Raw genomic sequence first — 24,140 nt, 5'->3', positions numbered from 1 at the left:
CTTTGGCTGCACTTTTCATTTTATTTCTGTCATGAGCCTTTTGGCCTCACGGGTACATACTCTAAAGCCTCATCACCCAAAGGTACTACCACTATTCATATGTAACCTCTTCTTTTGTTTGTTTTTATGTTCATTGTAAGATATAAATAATATTATATGTTTATTCTATTGGTCCTCCCATTTCAGCTATGTCTAAGGTTTTTCATGGTTTCTTGTTTACTACTTTAGCATTTAGAGAAAAAAATTGTTTTGCTACAACTTTATTTTTCCATTGATATTTTATGAGGGCTTGTGTTTTGTGGGACTAGAAAACATTCTTAGAGGGACCATTGTAGGGTACATAGAACTTTTATTGATGCAAGGTTTAAGTCGATGATCAAATAAGCAGCAGAAAATCTGCAGCAAAATCTGCATGTGTGAATGGTCCGTAAAGCCTACAGGATCTCCTGTTCTGGGGTCTATGCCACAATGGGTCAGAGCTGTTATGGTAGCAAAAAGGGGACCTACACAATATGGGCAGGTGGCTTTAATGTTATGACTCCCGTCAAAAAATGAATAGAAGCTTGCACTCCACTATTTTTCAAATTCCACTTGAAATCCTCATGCTGCATCCTCCCAGCATCCTTGCTTTTAGTAAGATTCGGCTGCACCACGCACACAGCAGAATGTCCACAGGGGAAAATTCTGCTGTGGAAATTTTAATTCCAGACTCGAGTGAAAAAATTAACATGTTCATTCTTTCAGCAGAATCCACTAAGATTTACATTGCAGTGAATGGAGACGGCACATGTCCAATAGCTCCTAGTGCCGACAGTTCAGTCGCCATCTGCTGTACACAGAAGGTCCATCCATAATTTCTCACGGTGGATATTTTGCAGTGTGAATAGGCCCTAAGTTTATTTCCTACTCTGTGGTGTCTGTCTGGCTGAAACAGTCCACCACGGATTAAATAACTATACCTTAACAAGTTCAGCCATAGACACTGTATTGATCCTTTAGAATTCCTTATTATACCAGGAAATTTATTTTATTAATTTTCTTAACTCATTACATTAATCAAAGAAAAATATTCATTCTATTCACTGACATCCCAGTAACTTTCCCAAGTCTGTTTCTTTATCTCACATAACTGATAAAGGCCACATTACAGTTAACAAGAATTTGGCATTTCCCAGCGCAGATGTGTATGCCAAATGATGTCCAGTCACATGTACTATACATAAAAAGTTTTTTTCTTTTATGAAGGATGTCATCAAGCAAGGAATCATGTACACCAAGTTTAAAGGGAATCCTTAACCTGTCGGTACAGGCAAATAGTGCGGGTGACACTGATAATAACAATACTTACCTTTCTTCGATCCGAAGTCCCATTTATCTGTTTTCTTTCCAATTCCGGCGGCAGGCTTGGTGAGTAGTAGGAGCACGTTGACGTCACCGCTTCTTTGCTGGTCTGGATGCGAGCAAGCTTGGAGAAGCAGCAGCCATGATGTCAGCGTGCTCCTGCCATACACCAAGCCTGCCATCAGAATAAGGAAGAAAACAGATGAATGGGGCCAGATTGGGGATGGGTAAGTATCGTTATCATCAGTGTCCCCCGCACTACCAGCCTGTACCAACAGGGTAGGGTGGGTGACAATCATGAAAGGTTCCCTTTAAAAAGGAGGAAATATCCCTAGCATGGGGTATGGTACATATGGGTGCTTTTCTGATCTTTATGTGCTCAGACATTTAGGAAAACTAAAATCCTGACAGATCTCCTATAAAAAAAAGTTACAGAGAATTTATAGTGGAGGGAGCACCAAGAAACCAAAAAGGCACCAAGACACTGCTGAAAGGGATGTATAATGCTTCTGTGACTTCTGTGGAATAATAAGCTCAGTAGTACAGTATGTGACTGGAAGCCTTCTCTGTCTTACAAATCACACAATTTGTAGTATCAGACAATGTTAGCACATTTTTTTTGAATATATTAAAAATTCATTAATAATTATTATTATCTATTGCCTTGCATAATTGTGATACAACAGAATGCCTTAAGATTCCAGGCAATTAATGGATGTATTTATAATTCCACATATATATATATCCAAGGTCCATGATACAAAATAATGACAATAAATACTTGAAAATGTGAAAAATGCACAAACAAGGCACAAACATTGTACACGTTCAATGAAGATGAAACCGGAGAAGATGCCAGGCAGTGACTTGAGGCTTTGCTGGATTCTGCAGTTGTAATCCGTTAATGAAATTTTATTGTTATGGCTATATCAGGCACAGATTGGCTGGAAGTAAAGATGGTGTATATATATATATATATATATATATATATATATATATATATATATGTCACTGTCCTTTAACAGATGTTCTATGCATTGGTTGGTTTTTGCTGTACTGACAGAAAATAACTGATGTATGATGTCAGAAGGTCATCCATCTTATAACCCTGCAAGATTATAAGAATAAACATTAGTATAGAATAGAATGCCATATATTTATTTTGTATTCAATTAAAAAGGAAGAAACACTATTTTTCTCCTAAATACTAAATCCATAGTATGACAAGGAGCAAAGTGCCATTTTAGGTTTTGTTTCTGCTTTTATATAATAATATCTTTGTAATTTTTCCCATGAATAAATATGAATTCTGACAAATAAAGACCATTATGAAATTTAGAGACATATATTGGTACAGTAGAGACCCCATAAAAGTCTTTGGGTAGTCTTTTGCAGCTCAAAATCACTTTGAGGTAATAGGGAACCATGATGTGGTTATGTGTACAGTGACCCCTCGACCTATGATGGCCCCGACATACGATAGTTTCAACATGCGTTGGCTTCTCAGAGGCCATCGCATGTCAAGGCAGCATCAACAAATGATACTTTTGTATTTCGTGGCCATCGCATAAACGGTTATCCGGCAGCGCTAACTGCTTCAGCTGCCACCGGATAGCCGTTTACGGTGCCCCGTGTGGTCTGCTGACAATCACTTACCTGTCCTCGGGGCTCCGGCGCGTCCTCTTCGGGATCCCCTGCATCGTCGGCGCTCTCCATCGTCGTCATCACGTCGCTGCGCACGCCGTCCCGTCATCCATTAGGAGCGGCGTGCAGAGCGACGTGATGGCAGTGACTGAGAGCGAGGATGCCGGGGTAGCAGAGGCCTTGCCGGAGCGTCGGGGACGCGGCGACAGAGATGGACAGCGACATCCAGGGCAGCGGTGACGGTCCGGAGCGGCGGGGACACGTGAGTATAACCTACAATACCAGTGGTCTTCAACCTGCGGACCTCCAGATGTTGCAAAACTACAACACCCAGCATGCCCGGACAGCCAACGGCTGTCCGGGCATGCTGGGTGTTGTAGTTTTGCAACATCTGGAGGTCTGCAGGTTGTAGACCACTGTCCTATACTTTACATTGCACGGATCCCTCAACATGCAATGGTTTCAACAAACGATGGTCCATTTGGAACGGATTACCATCGTATGTTGAGGGACCACTGTATATTGAAACTGTTGGATTTGTGTTGTGTGCCCTTGCATACTACGTAAATTCTGCCCGAGATTCCATGTGCAGCAGGTGCAGGCGGAAGTCATCTTTGGTGTTAAAGTGACATATGTGGGGAGAAGTGTTGTAGCTAAGGTAAAATATAGTGAATATCATTGAAGGGACACTTCTGTCAGAGAGTGTTATTTGTTTTAAACTCAGTGGCTCACAGTGTGGTGGTCAGTCACACTTACCTCACCATTCTTGATTGACAGCCTGAGTGCAGGGCTTCTCCAGTCACCACATTCCTTCCCCCATGACTGGATATCAATAACATCCATTGCCATTGAAAGGTCTTTTTTCAGCTCTGTGTGGCATCACATAGAGCAAAGAAGAACAGCATCAGAATGCTGTTCTCCTCACCTGTCAGGTGCTGGGTGTAAGAACCTTACATGTTCCCTTTAAAGGGGTTGTCTGGGCATTAAGCATATCTTTGTATGCTGCTGGGGCTGCATTGATAATTAAAAATACTGTATACCTACCCATGCTGCTGCCTTGGTCCTCTTTGTGATGTGAACAGGAAATGCCAAAACAGCTTAGACAGCATTTATTGCTTGGATGTTTATAGGGAATGTATCACCTAGATTTGTTTACTGATAAGATCCAGATACTAAAACATTTTCTTTTTTCCTGAGCTGTTTTTACAGAATTTAGAGGTAAGCTTTACAGCAAACCCCAACAACATAGAAATAGTAGATAGGACCTGTCCAATTTAGAAATGTTACTGGGCATTCTCTGTGACCTTTTCAGAGGACATTCTACAGGGAGGGGGATGCTGATCTGTGAACAACAGCTATTGTGCTATCTTTATGCTAGTGTCACCTTTACTTTTTACTGCTGGGAAGTGATCTGTATGGAACAGGAAGTCTTAGTATTAGGCCTAGTGAACAGAATAAAAACTGCAAAATTCCAGGTGTATTTTAACTTATAGATAGTAAAATGAAAAATTAGATAAAAAATCACCAAAAATTCTTTAAAAATATGAATAAAATAAAAACTTGATTGAAACAATAGGTCTTTTTCTGATAACATTAGCAACAGCAATGTATTTTTGTAAATTTTTGTTTTTACAGCTTTAACCAGTTAAGGACGCAGGGTGTACAGGTATACCCCCGTTCCCGAGTCCTTAACAATGCAGGGCTTTGATGTATGCCCTGATCCCATTACCGGGGGTTTCAAACTTTCTCACGAGCAGAGAATGCTTCAATCCCTGTGGGTCCCGACTGCTGTCAGCACCCAGGACCGAGGGTTAATGCAGGCACCGCCAATCGGGCCAATGCCCAGCATCAACCCTTTAGACACCGCGTTCAAAGTTTATTGCGGCATCTAAAGTTAAAGTAAAACTATCCCGGCAGCTCAACGGACCTGATCAGGACTTTCGCGACAGAATCGCTATATCCTGATCAGCTCACTGGACGACAGGAGGGTCCTCACCTGCCTCCTTGTTGTCTGATCAGCGATCTACTGCTCCAAGCCAGACTGGAACAGCAGAATGCCGATAACACTGATATGTGCTATGCTATGGCATAGCATTGATCAGTCTATGCAATCAAAAGATTGCATGATATAGCCCCCTGTGGCTAAAAAAAAAAGTAAAAATGGTGCTCTCTGCTGACACCTCTGTGCATGTCAGGAACTGTCCAGAGCAGGAACAATTCCCCATAGCAAATCTGTCCTGCTCTGGACAGTTCCTGACATGGACAGAGGTGTCTGTAGAGAGCACTGTGGACAGACAAAAAATAAATTAAAAATGAAAATAACTTTCTCTGTATTATACAGCAGCTGATAAGTACTGGAAGGATTAAGATTTTTTAATAGAAGTCTTTTACAAATCTGTTTGACTTCCTGGCACCGGTTGATTAAAAAAAAAATATATATATAACGATTTCCTCCGGGGTACCCCTTTAAGCAAGTATGTGTCCGGGGCCGTCTGAAGCTTGCTAGAGGGCATTTTGATGATCCAGAAGAGTATTGGGAGAATGTCATATGGTCAGATGAAACCAATGTAGAACTTTTTGGTAAAAACTCAACTCGTCGTGTTTGGAGGAGAAAGAATACTGAGTTCCATCCAAAGAACAACATACCTAGTGTGAAGCATGGAGGTGGAAACATCATGCTTTGGGGCTGTTTTTCTGCAAAGGGACCAGGATGACTGATCCATGTAAAGGATAGAATGAATGGGGCCATGTATCATGAGATTTTGAGTGAAAACCTCCTTCCATCAGCAAGGGCATTGCAGATGAAACGTGGCTGGGTCTTTCAGCATGACAATGATCCCAAACACACCACACGGGCAACGAAAGAGTGGCTTCATAAGAAGCATTTCAAGGTCCTGGAGTGGCCTCCAGATCTCAACCCCATAGAAAACCTTTGGAGGGAGTTGAAAGTCCATGTTGCCCAGCGACAGCCCCAAAACATCACTGCTCTAGAGGTGAATTTATGGATTTTTTTTCTCATTATGTCTCTCATAGTTGAGGTATACCTATGATGAAATTACAGACCGATCTCATCTTTTTAAGTGGGAGAACTTGCACAATTGGTGGCTGACTAAATACTTTTTTGCCCCACTGTGTAAAATAAGTAATGTCATTACAAAACACAATTGGTGATGTAGGGTCTGTAGGTACAAAATTGAACGCGTTATGATTTTTAGAAGGTGAGGGGGAAAAAGAACCAAAGTGCAAAAATGAAAATAGTTTTGAGTATTTAAGGTGAAAATGGGCTTAAGGGGTTAAAAAAAAGTAGGAGGCTGCTGCAAGTGGGTTCCGCTTTGAATTTCCTCTTGGAAATTCTGAGAGAAATGTCTGTAGGGTGCATGGGTCTTAAAAAAGGTTTACCCCTTGCCAATGGCACAGTAGGGATATGAAGGAGCTGAGCTCACTTCATACCTGCATGATCCCAGATGCTATTAGCAGCCAGGACCCGTGGCTAATTCCTGACATCACCAAACAGGCCGATGTCTAGCATTAACCCTTTAGACGCCGCAATCATAGTTGATCTCGGTGTTTAAAAGTGCCAAAACCAGTTCCTGGCTGCTCAGTGGAGCTGATCGGGACCATCACATTGAAATCGGGATGTCCCAATCAGCTGTAAGAACGGAGGAAAGTCTCTTACCTCCTTCTCCGCCATCCGATTGGTGCTCCAATTCTGCAGCCAGCTATTGCAGGCTGTAGCAATTGAGCACCGATAACACTGATCAATGCTCTCCTATGGAACAGCATTGATCAGTGTTAGCAATCTGAAGATTGCAGATAATCGTCTCCTAGTGGGAATAAACAATAGTGAATAAAGTGTTAAAAAAAAAAGTTAATAAATATGAATTAACCCCTTGCGTATTTTTGGTCGCTTCTTACACCAGCAAAAAATGAATAAAAAGCGATCAAAAAGTCCCATCAAAGCAAAAATGGTATAAAAAAAACTTAAGACCATGGCGCAAAAAAAAGGGCCAGACGAGGACAATTTTAAACATACTAATTTTATATTTTAAATTTATAATTTTTTAAAAGTAGTCAAATAAAACTAAACCTATATAAGTTGGGTATCGTTCGAATCGTATGGACCTACAGAATAGATATAATGGGCCTCATTTACTAAGCTGAAACTGACCAGTTTTTGTCTAATTATTTTGGCACAGATTGTCTGAGACATGTCTGTGCCAGTTTGCGCCAGTGTGCGACAGTGTGTGCCTGGAAAATCCAATAAACCCGACATTGCACTGTGACAAATCGAAAAGGGGGTGTGGTCTGTTGCAAAGGGGGCGTGACCAGTCCTAAAATGGGCGTGGTTTCACAACCCGACCGATTTACTATTGAATTCACAGAAAATCCTGTGGGTAAATGGCTGGAAATATAGACCTAGAAAAGGCTGGTCAGAAAATTTTCCCGACTTTTCCCAATAGTAAATAGAGAGGAATCCTGCATGTTTGAAACAACTTTTCCCACTAGTAAAAACCCGACACTCTTAGTAAATGAGGCCCAATATGTCATTTTATTTATTTTTTTCAATTTCTTCACACACATTTTTTTTCTTTCATTTAGCTGTATATTTGGTGGTAAAATGAGTGATATCATTACAAAGTACAATTGGTGGCGGAAAAAACAAGTCCTTATATGAGTCTTTAAGTGGAAAATTGAAAGCATTATGGCCTTTAGAAGACTAAAAAATAAACATTTCCTTAAAGGGGTTGTTCGCTGCCCTGCAGTTCGGAGCTCCGCTCACAGCGTCCGGAAGTTCATTACTCCGAACGCTGTGTGCGGGCTTCCGTGTTCGCAGCCGCCGGGCGTAACGTCACGCCCGGCCCCTCGCAACGTCTTGCCCGTCCTCTCAACGAAAGTCTATGGGAAGGGGGCGCGACCGCTGTCACGCCCCCTTCCCATAGACTTTGGTAGAGGGGGCGGGCGTGACGTCACGAGGGGCGGGAGGGCGAGACGTCACGAGGGGGCGGGCGAGGGGCCGGGCGTGACGCGAACACAGAAGCCCGCACACAGTGTTCGGAGTAATGAACTTCCGGACGCTGTGAGCGGAGCTCCGAAAATTAGGGCAGCGCACAACCCCTTTAAGGGGTTAATAAAATTTATCCCAAACAATGCCATAAATATATAAAAATTCTTAATGCTGCTCTCAACTCCCAAAGTTATATATGCCCCCAAAATGGTATTAATACAGCTCATCCCATAAAAAATGAGGCTCAAAGATATGCAAAGCAAGTGTTTTATATTTTGATTGTAGTAAAACATATATTTAGTCTAACTGTAATAATACTGATCTGCAGAATAAATGTAACATTTCATTTTCACTTCAAAGTGTACAAAAAATTAATTGAAATAAAAAAAAATGACACAATTTTTTTTTCTCTTTAATTTCATGGTACATATTATTTGCGTTTTACAATACATTGTATAGTAGAGTAAACCCTAGATGCAGTGTGTAAATGTATGTCCTTGTCTTCTGGGACTTAACACACCAGGGCATAAATATACGCTCTGGGGCGATAAGTGACTATGAAACTTCATAGCCGTTAGTGATAGACATTTTACTAGTTAACCTAAATCCTTTTCCATTTGGCATATCCCTCCAGGAACAGCACCCCTGTTACCTTACCTTTGAGACCTTCTGCAATATCACTGCTAAAGATGTTATACAGAATAGGTCCAAGTACAGATCCCTGAGGTCCCCACTGGTAACTTAAGACCTTGCTCTGAATATTCTCCATTGACTACAACCCTCTGTTGTCTGTCACTCAGCCACTGCCTAATCCATTCTACAGTATTTGGACCCAACTCAAAGATTGAAGTTTATTAATTAGTGTTCTATGTGTCAAAAGCCTTACTAAAATATAGATATGCAATGTGTACTTTTTTTTTAAATCAACTGGTGCCAGAAAGTTAAACAGATTTGTAAATTACTTGTATTAAAAAATATTAATCCTTCCAGTACTTATCAACTGCTGTTATGATCTACAGGAAGTTCCTTTCTTTTTGAATTTCCTTTCTGCCTGACCACAGTGCTCTCTGCAGACACCTCTGTCCATTTTAGGAACTGTCCAGAGCAGGAGCAAATCCCCATAGAAAACCTATACTGCTCTGGACAGTTCCTAACATGGACAGAGGTGTCAGCAGAGAGCACTGTGGTCAGGTAGAAAGGGGAAAAAAAAAAAAAAAAAGAACGTCCTGTGGATCATAACAGCAGTTGATAAGTACTGGAAGGAATAACATTTTTTTAACCACTTCAGGACACAGGGCATTCATTCCGAGTCCATTCCGAGTATCCATATGCCCGTGGGAAATCCGGTCCCCATCGCTAGCCGGTTGGGGACCGGAGCCGGATGCCTGCTGAAATCGTTCAGCAGGCATCGCGGCATATCGCCCAGGGGGGTCATGATGACTCCCCATGTCGGCGATCGCCGCAGATCGCTGGGCAATTCAGCCCAGCGATCTGCGGCGGATTCCAGTTCAATCGGGTCTCCAGTGACCCGGAATTACAGTCTCTGACGGCCCCGAACAGCCATAGCCAGCAGGGGTGAGGTGGCACTGGTGCCACCTCACGATCGCCCTGATTCGTCGGCCGGTTTACCGGCCAACCAATCAGGGCACCTGCTGCGGGTGTCACTCCCGCAACCCGCTCCGCCCCTCTTCCGGAGGACGTCCCGCACCCGCTGGGGACCCCGATCCCCGGTGACCCTGTTGGGATCGGGGCCCCAGGAGCGGCGGGGCGGCAGCGAGCGAGGGACTGACCTGGGGAGCAGCAGTTGGAGCTGAGTGACAGCCTCCTGCTGTTGCTTAGCAACAGCTCCCAGCATGCAAAAAGGGCATGCTGGGAGCTGTAGTTATGCAACAGCAGGAGGCAGACCACCACAACTCCCAGCATTCCCTTATGGGCATGCTGGGACTTACAGTTTTGCAACAGCTGGAGGCCCATTTTTTCTATGGAAAAGTGTACCTTCAGTTGTTGTATAACTACAACTCCCAGCTTGCACAAACAGCTAAAGTGCATACTGGGAGTTGTAGTGGTGCATCTGCTGGTTGCATAACTACAACTCCCAGCATGCCCGTTGGCTGTCGGTGACTGCTGAGAGTTGTAGTTTTGCAACAGCTGAAGACACACTGGTTGTGAAACTCAGTTTTTTTTTTTACCTAACTCAGTGTTTCACGACCGGTGTGCCTTCAGCTGTTGCAAACTACAACTCCCAGCATGCACAGTACATGCTGGGAGTTGTAGTTTTGCAACAGCTGGAGGCACACTGGTTATGAAACACTGAGTTAGGTCACAAACTCAGTAATACATAACCAGTGTGCCTACAGCTGTTGCAAAACTAAAACTCTCAGCATGTACAGTCTGTCAGCGCATGCTGGGAGTTGTAGTTTTGCAACAGCTGGATGTCCCCCCCCCCCCCCCCCCCCAATGTGAACGTACAGGCTACACTAACATGGGCGGAGGTTTACAGTAAGTATCCGGCTGCAAGTTCTAGCTGCGGCAAATTTTCTGCCGCAGCTCAAACTGCCAGCGAGAAACTACTGTGAACCCCTGCCCGTGCGACTGTACCCTAAAAACACTACACTACACTAACACAAAATAAAATAAAAAGTAAAAAACACTACATATACACATACCCCTACACAGCCCCCCTCCCCTCCACAATAAAAATTAAAAACGTCTGGTACGCCACTGTTTCCAAAATGGAGCCTCCAGCTGTTGCAAAACAACTACTCCCAGTACTACCAGACAGCCACTGACTGTCCAGGCATGCTGGGAGTTTTACAACAGCTGGAGGCACCCTGTTTGGGAATCACTGGCATAGAATACCCCTATGTCCACCCCTATGCAAGTCTCTAATTTAGGCCTCAAATGGGCATGGCACTCTCACTTTGGAGCCCTGTCTTATTTCAAGGCAACAGTTTAGGGTCACATATGGGGTATCGCCGTACTCAGGAGAAATTGGGCTTCAAATTTTGGGTGGTATTTTCTGCTTTTACCCTTTTTAAAAATGTAACATTTTTGGGAAAACAAGCATTTTAGGTAAAAAAAAATGTTTATTTTTTTTACATATGCAAAAGTCGTGAAACACCTGTGGGGTATAAAGGTTCACTTAACCCCTTGTTACGTTACCCGAGGGGTCTAGTTTCCAAAATAGTATGCCATGTGTTTTTTTTTTTTTTGCTGTCCTGGCACCATAGGGGCTTCCTAAATGCGGCATGCCCCAGAGCAAAATTTGCTTCCAAAAAGCCAAATGTGACTACTCCACTTCTGAGACCTATAGTGCACCAGCACAGCACTTTTCACCCCCATATGGGGTGTTTTCTGAATCGGGAGAAATTGGGCTTCAAATTTTTGGGGGTATTTTCTGCTATTACCCTTTTTAAAAATGTAAATTTTTTTGGGAAAACAAGCATTTTAGGTCAAATTATTATTTTTTTTTTTACATTTGCAAAAGTCATGAAACACCTGTGGGGTATTAAGGCTCACTTTATCCCATGTTACATTCGCCGAGTGGTCTAGTTTCCAAAATGGTATGCCATGTGTTTTTTTTTTTGCTGTTTTGACACCCTAGGGGCTTCCTAAAGGTGACATGCCCCCCAAAAACCATTTCAGAAAAATGTTCTCTCCAAAATCCCCTTGTCGCTCCTTCCCTTCTGAGCCCTCTACTGCGCCCGCCGAACACTTTACATAGACATATGAGGTATGTGCTTACTCGAGAGAAATTGGGCTACAAATACAAGTAATTTTTCTCCTTTTACCACTTGCAAAAATTCAAAAATTGGGTCTACAAGAACATGTGAGTGTAAAAAATGAAGATTGTGAATTTTCTCCTTCACTTTGCTGCTATTCCTGTGAAACACCTAAAGGGTTAAAACACTGACTGAATGTCATTTTGAATACTTTGGGGGGTGCAGTTTTTATAATGGGGTCATTTATGGGGTATTTCTAATATGAAGACCCTTCAAATCTACTTCATAACTGAACTGGTCCCTGAAAAATATCGAGTTTGAAAATCTTGTGAAAAATTGGAAAATTGCTGCTGAACTTTGAAACCCTCTGGTGTCTTCCAAAAGTAAAAACTCATCAATTTTATGATGAAAACATAAAGTAGACATATTGGGGGATATTTATCAAAGCTGTGTATGTCCCGCATCAATATAGATCAAACTACAGAGGGTTAGTCTGGTCTATTGTGCACCTAATTTATCAAATGGTGCACGGCTCTTGATAAATTCTGTGCACGGACTTCGGGATCTATGCTTTAGACTATATTTAAACCTGCTCCAACATGGACTGACATTTCGGCGTACTTTTAGCCTATGCGACTTGTCGCTGAAAAGTCGCTTTTGATAAATTCAGCACCAATGCATTTTTCAATGCATTTCAGTCTAAAATAGACTTGCATGCATCATGTTCTAAAAATCCTCTACAGCAAAAGTCGCAGAAAGGTCGCACATATTTAGACTGTGACTTTCTGTGCGACAAATTTAGACAAGAAAAACCAGTCTAAATCCTTTGATAAATCTCACCCATTGTATATGTGAATAATAAAAAAAAATATTTGGAATATCCATTTTCCTTACAAGCTGAAAGCTTCAAAGTTAGAAAAATGCAAAATTTTCAAATTTTTTATCAAATTTTGGGATTTTTCACCAAGAAAGGATGTAAGTTACCATAAAATTTACTACTATGTTAAAACAGAATATGTCACGAATAAACAATCTCGGAATCAGAATGATAAGTAAAAGCATTCCAGAGTTATTAATGTTTAAAGTGACAGTGGTCAGATGTGCAAAAAACGCTCTGGTCCTTAAGGCCAAAATTTTGCTTGGTCCTTAAGGGGTTAATAGAAGTAATTTACAAATCTGTTTAACTTTCTGAAGCCAGTTGATACGGAAAAAAAATTTCACCTGATTACCCATTTAAAGTTTGTTTGACATTATCTTCCTGATATTAAACAATCCTATCCTTTAGTAGGGTTTCCATTAATTTCCACACTACTGATATCAGGCTTACTGACCAAAAGTCCTTTATAGGTTTTGCTGTGGCCCCAAAAACTGCTATAAATACAGCCAAAAAACCAGGTGTTGTAAAAAAGGCCAAAAATTTGGCCAAATCAAAAGAAAGCCCAACAAATGGCTAAAATCCAGGAGTTATTTTGGGGGGGATTTATCAAAACCTGTGAAAAGGAAAAGTTGCTCATAGCAACCAATCCGATTGCTTCTTTCATTTTATAGAGGCCTTTTGGCAAAAATGAAAGAAGTGAGCTGACTGGTTGCTATGGGCAGCTGGGTAACTTTTCCTCTGGACAAAACAGCTTCAAATGAGGCTCATAAAGGTGTGTGATTATAGCTTCAAAATAACCCCTTAAATAAACCACTCTGCTGGCAGGTCATATAGGGGCAGTGTAAATTATGATGTTTGGGGACATAATTGAGGGAACTGCTTTACGTCAGTAATCCTGTCTGTTGTGTTCCATCAATCGTCTTCTATTTAAAATATGCTCAGGCATGGGGCAAGTACAAAAAAAAAGAAACCTCTCTTACCTTCCTCACTCCACCGCTGCCAGAATCACGAAACTCGGGTTCCCCGTGTCCGGCGCTTCCAAGTTTGGTGACGTCACAAGGCCACTTATCCAATCAGCAGCCGCAGCGATGTCCCTGCTCAGTGACTGATTGGATGAGCAGCCGTTTAACATCCCGTCACCAAACAGAGAAGCGCAGGGTCCCGTAACAGGGTCCCACAATTCCGGCAGCAATGCTGGAGCAATGAAGGTAAGAGAGGTTTCTTTTTATTTTAAATAGAAGACACCAGAGGACCCATTTTAGTAACTAATTTAAGTAAAAATCTTTGTTAATGTCAAGGATGTCATTGTGCAGAAAAAACTGATGTAAAGATGCGTCTCTTACCAATGAAGTCTCGCATAGGATCTTGTTATCTCGTACTAGGTTCCCAGTTGTCATCTGAAAATAGGTATTTCCACTGTTCCAGCGAGAGATTTTATTTAATGGGTGGTTGACAAGCAATTCCTATGTAAACCAAAAAATATTAAAAAACTTTAACTTCTCTTTAAAAAAAAGTGCACAAATAGAAAATGTCTAAATAGGAGACCCTCTTTATTATATATGACATAAGCTGTACAAAAGGGTGTATGTTTAGCATGAGGAGGGCTAGGTTGTGCGACTTTCATGGGTATACAGGACGTACCATTGTCCCAATAAGAAGGAGGGCTTTCTTGCTGTCAACGGGGTATCAGCGCAGCTGATCAGCACATTGCAGTGAAATACGTTGCGTATAGGAAATGTGTGACACTACCCTTAACAGCTTTTATGTGCTGTGAGTTAACTTACAAAACTGTTTTATACATTATTACATTGCATGAATAGCATAAACTAAGGTATAACACGAGTGTAAGAGTTTTAAAATCTACATATCCCTTGTATCAGATGAATGATGCACTGGATATATGATACTTCCTAGACAGTTTCTACACAAGAAACTTCTAGAAGGCTGTGGGAATCGTCCCTTGTACTGTCTCCTCTCCCAGAAATGGATGGCAATAAAGCGCTGGAGAGTTCTGAAGTGGCCAGTAGAGATGAGCGAACTTACAGTAAATTCGATTCGTCACGAACTTCTCGGCTCGGCAGTTGATGCCTTATCCTGCGTAAATTAGTTCAGCCTTCAGGTGCTCCGGTGGCCTGGAAAAGGTGGATACATTCCTAGGAAAGAGTATCCTAGGACTGTATCCACCTTTTCCAGCCCACTGGAGCACCTGAAAGCTGAACTAATTTATACAGGAAAAGTCATCAACTGCCAAGCCGAGAAGTTCGTGACGAATCGAATTTACTGTAAGTTCGCTCATATCTAGTGGCCAGCAATGAGTCCAGATCTAAATCCCATTGAGCACCTGTGGAGGGATCTTAAAATTGCTGTTGGGAAAAGGCGCCCTTCCAATAAGAGAGACCTGGAGCAGTTTGCAAAGGAAGAGTGGTCCAACATTCCGATTGAGAGGTGTAAGAAGCTTATTATTTATAGGAAGCGATTGATTTCAGTTATTTTTTCCAAAGGGTGTGCAACCAAATATTAAGTTAAGGTCGCAATAATTTTGTCCAGCCCATTTTTGGAGTTTGGTGTGACATTATGTCCAATTTGCTTTTTTTCCTCCCTTTTTTGATTTAGTTCCAATACACACAAATGAATAAACATGTGTTACTGCAATCCTTTCCTGTGAGAAATACTTCATTTTCTAGAAAAATTTAAGGGGTGCCAACATTTACGGCCATGACTGTATAAGACCATCAAACCAATCACGGGTGGAGTGGATGCATGATACACATACTGAGGGGTAAAAAGCAAGTAAAACGGTATCTTTAACTGATGATCCAAGTAGGAGAGATTGGGAAGGGGGGAACTCCAGCTCCACAGTGTCTAAAATTTAACCTTTAATGGTACATGTTAAAATGAAAAAGTAAAAAAAAAGACAAAAAAGATAAACAGTGCTCAGTGAGTTAAAACCCATGTCCACCAACGCATTTCGGACCGTTAGTAGTCCTTAATCATGGTGCATGGTGTTAATAATGGCACCCATGGTGAGTGTTTTTCGTCTTTACGGTATCTTTAACTACTACTAATGTTTCAGTATATATGTTTGCGAATAGGTAAATAATTTATAATGTGGTCAACACGCTAACATAAGCCATCTAAATCGATGTGAATACCAATATTATCGTACACAAAAATAAGAAACAATTGTAGGCTAGATGTATACCACATTTAGAATAGTAAGACTGAGAATTCTAACCATCCAGAAATAACAGAATGGAACATGTACTACACTGAAATATGTAATTATAGGGCTCACTACAGACCATCAATTTAATAATGCAGTATAACATCTAGTAGTTTGTTCATCCCCATTGGGAATCTAGTTCCCAGTTTGAGTATTCAAAAGACCTCTCGGTCAAGCAGTTTTCCTTATGGTCACCACCACGTATGGGGGCCCTGACACGTTTAATACCTTGAACCGAGATGCTTGAAAAACTCCCCTGGTGCAAATCAGCACAATGTTTGCTGACCATGGACACGTGCCAGGAACCAAAATGTGGGATGTCAGACAAATGCTTCCGAACTCTCACTTTCAAAGCATTTGTCATACATCCCTCATACGGGATGTTACATTCCTGACACGTGACATGCACAAACGCTGCATCCCTGCCTCTCCCATAGAGATGCATGGAGGAGGCGTGTCGGCCGTGACTTCACGCAGCGGCTGGCACACCTCCTGCACTTGAGAGCCGCGGTAGAGCCATGGCTCCGTGCAGGAGATTGAGGGGGGTCCCAGCGTTCAAACCCCCATGATCAAACACTTATCCCCTATCCTGTGGATAGGGAATAAGTGTTAATTAACTACGGAAGGCCTTTAACCCGTTAACGACCATGGACGTCTATACTCGTCCATGTGCCATTAACGGGGTATGACACAGGCTCCCAACTCGAGCCTGCATCATACCAGCCGGCCCTGGACTGATTTCTGTAGCTGGGGGCCGGTGTTAAAGGGGTTCTCCACTGCCCTGTCTTCCGGAGCTCCGCTCGCAGCGTCCGGAAGTTTATTACTCCGGACGCTGTGTGCGGGCTTCCGTGTTCGAGGCGGTCGTGCCCCCTTCCCATAGACTTTCGTTGAAGGGGCGGGCGTGACATCACGAGGGGGCGGGCGTGACATCACGATAGGGCGGCCTCGAACACGGAAGCCCGCACACAGCGTCCGGAGTTCTAAACTTCCGGACGCTGCGAGCGGAGCTCCGGAAGACAGGGCAGTGGAGAACCCCTTTAATAGCCAACATGCGGCGATCACCATGGCCGGCTATTAACCCTTTAGATCACTGCTGTCAAAGTTGACAGCGGCATCTAAAGGTGTATTTATCCTGTCACTGGTGGACCAGTGGGGTGGATCGTTGAGGTAGCCTTAGGGCTTACCTATCCTGTATTGCCGACTCCTGCGCTCAGAATGATAAAGCCTGGCAGGGCCAGGCTTTATCAATTGAGCGCAGAGCACACAGATCAATGCGGTTCCATGGAACCACATTGATCTGTATGAGGAATCAAATGCTTCCTCCTAAAAGTCCCCTTAGGTGGACTAAAAGTGTAAAAAAAAAAGTTTAAAAACACACACATTAACCCCTACCTTATTAAAAGTTTAAATCACCCCCCTTTTCCCAAATACCAAATAAAAAATTTATAAACATGATAAAAATAAACATATATGGTATCGCCGCATGCGTAAATGTCTGAACTATAAAAATATATAATTAATTAAACCGTATGGTCAATGGTGTACGCGCAAGAAAATTCCAAAGCCCAAAATAGCTTATTTTTGGTCACTTTTTATACCATAAAAAATGTATAAAAAGCGATCAAAAAGTCCGATCAAAACAAAAATGCTACCGATAAAGATCATGGCGCAAAAAATGAACCCTCATACCGCCCCGTACGCGAAAAATAAAAAAGTTATAGGGGTCAGAAGAGGACAATTTTAAATGTATAAATTTGTATGCATGTAGTTATGATTTTTTTCAGAAGTACGACAAAATCAAACCTACATAAGCAGGGTATCAATTTGTACATATGGACCTACAGAATAAAGAGAAGGTGTCATTTTTACCGAAAAATGTACTGCGTAGAAACGAAACCCCCAAAAATTTACAAAATGGCGTTTTTTCTTCAATTTTGAAGGGCAGCGCATGCGGGTGATATGTGAGTATTTACCCCGATGGGGATGTGGGCTGATAATTAATATGGGGGGCTAGGAAATACCATTATTTACCGTGGAACCGCCAAAAGTTTAAAAAATACTGTGATACACACATTTGGTCATACCGCCCAGCCCTATCTCCACTATTTAAAGGGGTACTCCGGTGAAAACCTTTTTTCTTTTAAATCAACTGGTGCCAGAAAGTTAAACAGATTTGTAAATTACTTTTATTAAAAAATCTTAATCCTTCCTGTACTTATTAGCTGCTGAATACTACAGAGAAAATTATTTTCTTTTTGGAATTCTCTCTGATGACATCACGAGCACAGTGCTCTTTGCTGACGTCATTATAATAATAATAACGCTTTATTTATTGTTGTCCTTAGTGGGATTTGAACCCAAGGTCCCAGCACTGCAAGGCAGCAGTGCTAACCACTGAGCCATCATGCTGCCCTTAGCATACATCTGCTATGCACGGTTGCTAAAATGGACAGAGATGTCAGCAGAGAGCACTGTGCTCGTGATGTCATCAGTGTTCCAAAAAGAAAGGAATTTCCTCTGTTGCATTCAGCAGCTAATAAGTACTGGAAGGATTAAGATTTTTTAATAGAAGTCATTTACAAATATGTTTAACTTTCTGGCACCAGTTGATTTAAAAGAAAAAATGTTTTCACCGGAGTACCCCTTTAATGACACGAAAACTACCACAAACTACATGTATAATTCCAGCCTTAGACATGTTGACTATATAATCTTTATTATATTATAGTTTTTATTATAATTTTCTAAGCAAGTGTGGAAATAAAGGGAGGAGCAATTTAGAAGTTTGGGGCATAGTAGTGAGGTAGAGGAGTTGGATGATAAGGCATAAGCATCCATATCTTAGAAGCACAACACCTATGTTTAGTGTCCTGTTTTTGGGTGGACGCATTGGAAATCTCAATATAAGTCAAGTGGAGATGGTATTTCTTGTACTTAGGCTCAATATAGATATGAAAAATGTTTACTAATTTGGGGTGTATTATTATGTGAGATAGGTCAGTGGATGTGAGAGTGGATGGGAACAGGCACAGGAAAAACAGATTTTATTTTGTGTGAGTAACTTCACCTATAATATATGTCTTACCTTGGTTTTTGGATGATATAAGGATACTCCATGCTTGTTTATTGCAATGAGTACAATATCAGGCATCGATGGATCAGACGATTGCTGAAAGTTAAAGTTGAATTATTACACTACAAGCAAAATGACATATAACACAATAATAATGCCCCAGATAGTATAGTATACAGTATTTATGGGATTAGCAAACATAAGACAAGAAAAAGAACCTTTGCTATCCGTATTACAGAAATAGTATTCGAGATACATATATATACTGTAAAATTAGGTACCACTAAACTATGCAATGCAATTATTCAGGCCCCATTTACACCACACATTGCTGCTCTGTCACCCGTGTACATCAGGGTGCCTTCAAAAAGGTATTGCAATATATATTCTGAATAGCAGACTGCACTTCTGTGTCCTACAAACAAAAACTTATATGTTGACTAAACAGACTCAATACAGTCCACTACAGTGACCCCTCGACCTACGATGGCCCTGACATACGATAATTTCAACATGCGATGGCCTCTCAGAGGCAGCATCAACATACAATGCTTTTTTATGTCGGGGCCATCGCATAAATGGCTATCCGGCAGCGCAGACTGCTTCAGCTGCCACCGGATAGCTGTTTACGGGATCCTTCGGGATCCTCTGCATCGTCGGCGCTCTCCATCGACGTCATCACGTCGCTGCGCACGCTGTCCCGTCATCCAATAGGAGCAGCGTGCGTAGTGACGTGATGGCCGGGACGGAGAGTGCGGTTGTCAGGGAAGCAGAGGCCTTGCCGGAGCGTCGGGGACACCTCAGGGACGCGGCGACAGCGATGGACGGCGACATCCCGGGCAGCGGTGACGAGCGGTGACGGTCCGGAGCGGCAGGGACAGGTGAGTACAACTTTCTGTAACAGTGGTCTACAACCTGCGGACCTCCAGATGTTGCAAAACTACAACACCCAGCATGCCCGGACAGCCGTTGGCTGTCCGGGCATGCTGGGTGTTGTAGTTTTGCAACATCTGGAGGTCCGCAGGTTGTAGACCACTGTCCTATACTTTACATTGCACGGATCCCTCAACATACGATGGTTTCAACAAACAATGGTCCATTTGGAACGGATTACCATCGTATTTTGAGGGACCACTGTATTAGGCTATATTTGGTCTTCTAAAGTCTATGGCCAAACTACAAGTATGCCATAGTATTAGCCAGGATATTAGCTTGAAATTGTTTCTGAAGATATTGAGAGGTCCTCCAGTGACAAGGCACAAAAAGTGATGTGAATGGAGCTTTGCAGAGGCACCAAATAATGTTCTAATTGAAATGTTATTTTCATCACAATTATTAAAAATTCAAGGGTATGCAGCATATTTCTAATTTGCCCATTGTATATCATTATTTTGATGGTAATAAAAAAAAAAATGTCTTACATACCTTAACCTCAAAGAACGCAGAGCCAAATGTCGGCCACCTGCTTATATGCCTCAGAAAAGCTATCTTGGCTTCTTCCACTGTCTTCTTCTCGTGTTTATTATAAGCAGCAATTATGTTCTAGAAACAAAATAATACATTTATCAATGTCTCAACCCCTGAGGTAGTGGAAAAAGTCTGTACCCTTGGGCTTTCATTTCTCTTTACAATTCTTCTTTTTTACAATATTAATCTAAAATAAAATGTAACTTCTCTATTCATCCATCCAAAGTGAAAGTAGGGTAAGGGTATGTTCACACTACGGAATTCTCGCGGAACTCCGCGGTGTGAACATAACATTAGTGTGAATGGGTCTCACCGAGACAATTCCGCCGCTGAAATTGTTCCGCACAAAGAAAGAACATGTTCATTCTTTGGCGGATTCCGCGAGCACTGCATAGCCGTCAATGGTGACGGCTCAGTGCCCCCCGGCCCTAGCGCCGAAGATACCTCAGCTCGCGGAATTCAGCGAGCGGAGATTCCGTAGTGTGAACGAGGCCTAAGACAGTGACAGGACTGGTGGTCAGAGATTGATTATAATTTCCCAATTTACCTTAATAGGGACTTTTGGTAAGTCCTATTTTCAGGCCTGGAATTTTATGGAATGCAAGTGGGTAGTGGGGCCTTTCATCTACTCCCTGAGCCACTCCAGATTTTTTGAGTGAGCTCAGAGCAGCACAGGCGCTGGAGACAGCTCATCACTGGTTTGAGAGTCAGTCTGCCAAGAGAGGCTGTGAGGAAGTTGACTGAAAGTCCTGAGGTCTGCTAGCCTTTCCTGGGACAATTGCCTTTCACGTGAGGTAATACATTTGCAGTTGGTTTTGTCAGGTGGCTGGTAGGAAGCCACCTATATAGTGAGGCCAAGATAAGCAGGTTTTGTTTATTTCTATGCCAGTTTGAATATGGTTGTATATTTTGTTTTGACAATAAAGAGCAAATGAAGCCCTGCATTTAAACTGCATCACTGTCTCTGACTGCTGTTTCATGCTGTCCCCCCCCCCCCCCTCTATTGAGCTACACTCTTGCAGTAGACATTGGAATTATGTAATTTTTAAAGGGGTATTCCGGGCAAAAACATCTTATCCCCTATCGAAAGGATAGGGGATAAGATGTCTGATCGCGTGGGCCCGCTGCTGGGACCCCTGCGATCTCCCGTCAGCAGCCCGCATTCTATGCATAGCTGCGTCTGCAGTTTTGGAAACCGCCGGGCTTCCGAGACGGGGACGTGACGCCACGCCACCTCCATTAATTTCTATGGGGGGGGGGGGGGCATAACGGGCGGAGGTAATATTCTGTTAGCATTTTCAATTCCCAATTACATTATCTGCTGACATATACTGAAAATATGTGTTTGTCACCCACCTTCTTCCATTCGTCTTGTGTACTACTACGTAGAAGATACTCTGGAACAAAGTCTCGAGTGATTTTATTTAGGTTGGCAAGTAGAGAGCGGTCATTGTTGTACATTACTTTGTATATCAGTCCAGCTAAGTTCACAGCATCTTCCACAGTACATCGATGGTATCCACGCATATATTTTGGTAGCTCCTGAATGTTACATTATAATAATGGGCCATTAATACAACACCTATCCCTTTCTTCATGGACAAACAAAATCTCTCAATAGTCACTCACCTGATGATAGTGAAATATAGTATCAGCCTTAATATCTTTTCCTGGCTGAACAGATACCCACAGCTTCCGCATAAAATACAACTGGAAACTGGCAAAAGTAGGTGCTCCTGTATAAAAAGATCATGTTGCTAAACTCATCATCACCCTGACATAATGAAGTATTCTATTTGCAAGTCTGATGCCACATCAATTTACCTGTAGTAGGACGGCTCTTTCGGATATAGTCGTTGAGTTGCCTCAGCGCATCATAGAAATATTCCTGTTCATTCAGGCTTATAACCTGTAGCAAAATCATGAATCAATACATTTATCTGCTACTTCAGAACACAAAATACATACTCTTGAATATGGGCATCTTTCATCTATTTTAAATCGCATACATTTTTTTTCATTTAGTTTATTTAATTCAATGCAGGACCAAAAAACTCACTGTGGTGCAACTCCAATTACAAAAAAAATTATTTTATCAATCTGTCTACTTCTTACTGTTGACTTTAACCCCTTAAGGACTCAGACAATTTTATTTTTACATTTTCCGTTTTTTCCTCCTCGCCTTCACAAAATCATAACTCTTTTATATTTTCATCCACAGACTAGTATGAGGGCTTGTTTTTTGCGCGACCAGTTGTCCGTTGTAATGCCATCACTCACTTTACCATAAAATGTATGGCACAACCAAAAAAATACTATTTGTGTGGGGAAATTAAAAAGAAAAACGCAATTTTGAGAATTTTGGAAGGTTTCCTTTTCATGCCGTACAATTTATGGTAAAAATTATGTGTTCTTTATTCTTTGGGTCAATATGATTAAAATGATACCCATAATAAGATACTTTTCTATAACTGTTGTGCTTTAACCCCTTAACGACGCAGGACGTATATTTACGTCCTGCGCCGGCTCCCGCGATATGAAGCCGGATCGCGCCGCGATCCCGCATCATATCGCGTGGGTCCCGGCGCTAATCAAAGGCCGGGACCCGCGGCTAATACCACACATCGCCGATCGCGGCGATGTGCGGTATTAACCCTTTCAAAGCTGACCACCGCTTCTAAAGTGAAAGTGAAAGTGACCCGGCTGCTCAGTCGGGCTGTTCGGGACCGCCGCGGTGAAATCGCGGCATCCCGAACAGCTGATCGGACACCGGGAGGGCTCTTACCTGCCTCCCCGGTGTCCGATCGACGAATGACTGCTCCGTGCCTGAGATCCAGGCAGGAGCAGTCAAGCGCCGATAATGCTGATCACAGGCGTGTTAATGCACGCCAGTGATCAGCATTAGAGATCAGTGTGTGCAGTGTTATAGGTCCCTATGGGACCTATAACACTGCAAAAAAAAAGTAAAAAAAAAGTGTTAATAAAGGTCATTTAACCCCTTCCCTAATAAAAGTTTGAATCACCCCCCTTTTCCCATAAAAAAAATAAAACAGTGTAAAAAAAATAAAAAATAAACATATGTGGTATCGCCGCGTGCGTAAATGTCCGAACTATAAAAATATATCATTAATTAAGCCGTACGGTCAATGGCGTACGCGCAAAAAAATTCCAAAGTCCAAAAAAGCGTATTTTGGTCACTTTTTATATCATTAAAAAATGAATAAAAAGTGATCAAAAAGTCCGATCAAAACAAAAATCATACCGATAAAAACTTCAGATCACGGCGCAAAAAATGAGTCCTCATACCACCCCATACATGGAAAAATAAAAAAGTTATAGGGGTCAGAAGATGACATTTTTAAACGTATAAATTTTCCTGCATGTAGTTATGATTTTTTCCAGAAGTGCGACAAAATCAAACCTATATAAGTAGGGTATCATTTTAACCGTATGGACCTACAGAATAATGATAAGGTGTAATTTTTACCGAAATATGCACTGCGTAGAAACGAAAGCCCCCAAAAGTTACAAAATGGCTTTTTTTTTTCGATTTTGTCGCACAATGATTTTTTTTTCCGTTTCGCCGTGCATTTTTGGGTAAAATGACTAATGTCACTGCAAAGTACAATTGGCGACGCAAAAAATAAGCCATAATATGGATTTTTAGGTGGAAAATTGAAAGGGTTATGATTTTTAAAAGGTAAGGAGGAAAAAACGAAAGTGCAAAAACGGAAAAACCCTGAGTCCTTAAGGGGTTAAAAAAAAAAAAGTTTAATAACTTTTTAACC

General features: G+C 41.9%; 1 protein-coding gene across 6 annotated transcripts in view; it reads right to left on the bottom strand.

Annotated features, from left to right (window-relative positions):
* Positions 1–1,560: 1,560 nt before the first annotated feature.
* Positions 1,561–24,140, bottom strand: part of MYO7B (myosin VIIB) — a 222,068-nt gene continuing 199,488 nt past the window's right edge. For all 6 annotated transcript variants that reach the window (XM_056564675.1, XM_056564676.1, XM_056564677.1 and 3 more), the window contains 7 exons: positions 22,177–22,261; positions 21,982–22,088; positions 21,709–21,894; positions 20,311–20,427; positions 18,898–18,981; positions 13,933–14,052; positions 1,561–2,449 (listed from right to left, as the gene is read on the bottom strand). In XM_056564675.1, the coding sequence (XP_056420650.1) occupies positions 2,372–2,449; positions 13,933–14,052; positions 18,898–18,981; positions 20,311–20,427; positions 21,709–21,894; positions 21,982–22,088; positions 22,177–22,261 (777 nt within the window). In that variant the 3' untranslated portion in view covers positions 1,561–2,371. The remainder of the gene's footprint in view (positions 2,450–13,932; positions 14,053–18,897; positions 18,982–20,310; positions 20,428–21,708; positions 21,895–21,981; positions 22,089–22,176; positions 22,262–24,140) is intronic.

Source organism: Hyla sarda, chromosome 3, assembly GCF_029499605.1.
Source record: "Hyla sarda isolate aHylSar1 chromosome 3, aHylSar1.hap1, whole genome shotgun sequence".
Classification (NCBI taxonomy): domain Eukaryota; kingdom Metazoa; phylum Chordata; class Amphibia; order Anura; family Hylidae; genus Hyla; species Hyla sarda.
The sequence above is the reverse complement of the archived record's forward strand: the minus strand, read 5'-3'. Positions and strand labels throughout refer to the sequence as shown.